Source organism: Cyprinodon variegatus, unplaced genomic scaffold, assembly GCF_000732505.1.
Source record: "Cyprinodon variegatus isolate N-32 unplaced genomic scaffold, C_variegatus-1.0 Scaffold411, whole genome shotgun sequence".
Lineage (NCBI taxonomy): Eukaryota > Metazoa > Chordata > Actinopteri > Cyprinodontiformes > Cyprinodontidae > Cyprinodon > Cyprinodon variegatus.
The window spans coordinates 265,259-267,647 of record NW_015150864.1 but is presented as its reverse complement, the minus strand read 5'-3'; the positions used below and the strand labels follow the sequence as shown (position 1 = coordinate 267,647).

The following is a 2,389-nucleotide window of genomic DNA, read 5'->3' as shown; positions in this document are numbered from 1 at the left end:
CGAAGACGCAGACGCCCAGCCCCGTGAACACTGGCACGGAACTCAATGGGAAAGTAAATAATTATTCTTATTTCTTATTTCAACCGTTGCGTACCTTAGCTGTGACATATGAATCAAGATGCTATGACCGAAAACATTTGATTGACAGATGACCTTTGATATAAGTTTGATTGAATTTAGGTGTACAGGCTGACGTATAACTAACTGGCCTGCATAAGATAACGAAAAAAACGCAGACAGGATTTTTTTTTTATATAGAAATTTAACTTTTGGAACTATATGGTTTGACAAAGATTACACGTTGAAGCCAGAATGATTTGACATTTAAATATGACTTCCCTGACTTCAAACTAATTAGAATTAATTAGTTTTACCTTTGACCTATTAATTAACTATAACTTCCAGTTCTAGTTATTTAATATATTCATAATCTTCTGGTAAAACCTCACAACAATATATTTGAGTGATAGAAAAGTACAAAGGGAGGCCCTGGCCCCTGAGCTCATCACTCAGCCCTTCCTTGTCCTTCATTGCGTGGGAGTGGTTGCGCTTGCGCTCCTTAGCGCACAAGTCTCCTTTATAGCAGATTCAGGTTGATTTAAAAAAAAAAAAAAATCTTCTTCCATTCCATTACATACAGCTATAGAAAGAAGCTGTTTGTCAGACTCTTTTAAACAACAGGCTGAGCATCTTGGCAGAAAAAATCAGGCAAAGCTAAATGATAGACAGAACAGTTGGTTCATGTCACCGTTTTTTTTTTTCTCATGAAAGATTTTTATTATCTTTTTTGAAACTGCAACATTTTCACCATATGACTCAGATAATCCCCTTATTAGCTGAAGCATTTCAGAAATTCAAATATTATCATTGGAAAAAAACAAACAAACAAATAAACAAAAAAATTAAATGAAAAAAAAAAATGTTTGGATGAGCCCCTACTGCTGCAAAGGATGCATCAAGCTGTAAACACTTTATAAACCTACCTGCGCTGTTCATCTTGTCAAACTGTGTTTTTTTTCCAGCCGACTGTACTTTCTGTACCCTTTTCAGACCCACCGCTCCCCCGATACTTTAACACCTTTTTTCTATTTTGTACGTCACGCACAAAAAAACAAAAAGTGTCTCCTTGACTGGTCAGGCTGCAGCAAAGCCCTGTTCTGATTGGACAAGCTGTCCTTGCATTAAAACATAGGAGGAGGAAAATATTTTTCATTTAACCCTGTAATGCCAAATGTATGTAATGCGTCTGACACCTTTTGCATAATTTAATGGTAAAAACTTTGCTCAAAATCCTATTGTACACAATCAGATATACCCGATAAGAGAGGGCAGAAGACTACACAAAAAATAATCTTGACTTATCACATAGTAATAAATTATAAATATCAAAAATGTATTTCTGTTTTTTCTTTTTACATATTTTCTTAAAAGGCCAAATAAGGATCTCAAATAAAAAAAAAAGTAATTTTCTGTTTTGTTTTATTCTTGGATCGGGCTTTAAAGGGTTAAGAAAAAAGAAAGAAAAAAGAGAAAGGGTCTTTATTCAGAAACGGGTATTAAAAAACAAACACAAATGGCGATTTTATTTTTGATGTAAAATACAGAAAAGGGAAAAGTAAACGTTCAAAAAATGATTTAAATTTCATTTTCCATTTCGGGAGACAAAAAAAAAAAAAAAATGCTTTTGAACAGAAACGTAAAAGGGATCGTTTGTTCACATTCCGTGAACGGATGTGGTTACTTATTTGTGGCAAAAACGCCAATGAAGTAAAAACTGGCCAAGAGGGAAAACAAGTACTCGCTGCTCCAAAGATGAAGTTGGCTTCCGATTCGTAGGAATGAGTAAAGGGCGATTCCACTTAATTTTTTCCCTACATTCAGCATCTTTAATCTACTCTAATTAAACAGCTTTAACACCTAGACACATCAAAGCTGGAATAGATTATTCTGAACTATTGGTAGAATAATTAAAACCTGGTCTGGGATTTGTGAAACCTCAAAAAAGGCAGACTTCAGCAATTTCTTAGTATTTAGACCACATATATAAGGAACCCATCTTGCTCTAAAAATCTTTTTTTTTTTCTTTTTTTTTTGTTGCTTCGAATTCCCCTTTTAGCTGTAATTTCCTTCTAATTTTTATTTTTAGTGTAGCAACATTTGCTCTTGCAAATGTTCATCTCTGATGCCTTCTTAAAGGGGGGCGTCAGCTGATATCATGATTCCAACAACCTATTGTTCTCTTTTTTCTGGTATTAAATTTTGCTCTTCTTTGACACAGAAACTACTCCTGCATAAGTGGTCCCATTTAGTATTGCATATTTGCCTAAACCCCCAGTTGGTCATGCTCGTGCTGAGCCAGATTATGTGGGAACTTTCTTCTAGGTTAAAA

The 2,389-nt window shown here is 34.6% G+C and overlaps 1 protein-coding gene across 1 annotated transcript in view; it reads right to left on the bottom strand.

Annotated features, from left to right (window-relative positions):
- The window catches only part of LOC107093181 (protein SSUH2 homolog), an 18,199-nt gene extending 17,106 nt beyond the window's left edge, over positions 1-1,093 (bottom strand). The window contains exon 1 of the mRNA XM_015388049.1: positions 984-1,093. Coding sequence (XP_015243535.1) covers positions 984-996 — 13 coding nt within the window. The 5' untranslated portion in view covers positions 997-1,093. The remainder of the gene's footprint in view (positions 1-983) is intronic.
- Positions 1,094-2,389: the final 1,296 nt, after the last annotated feature.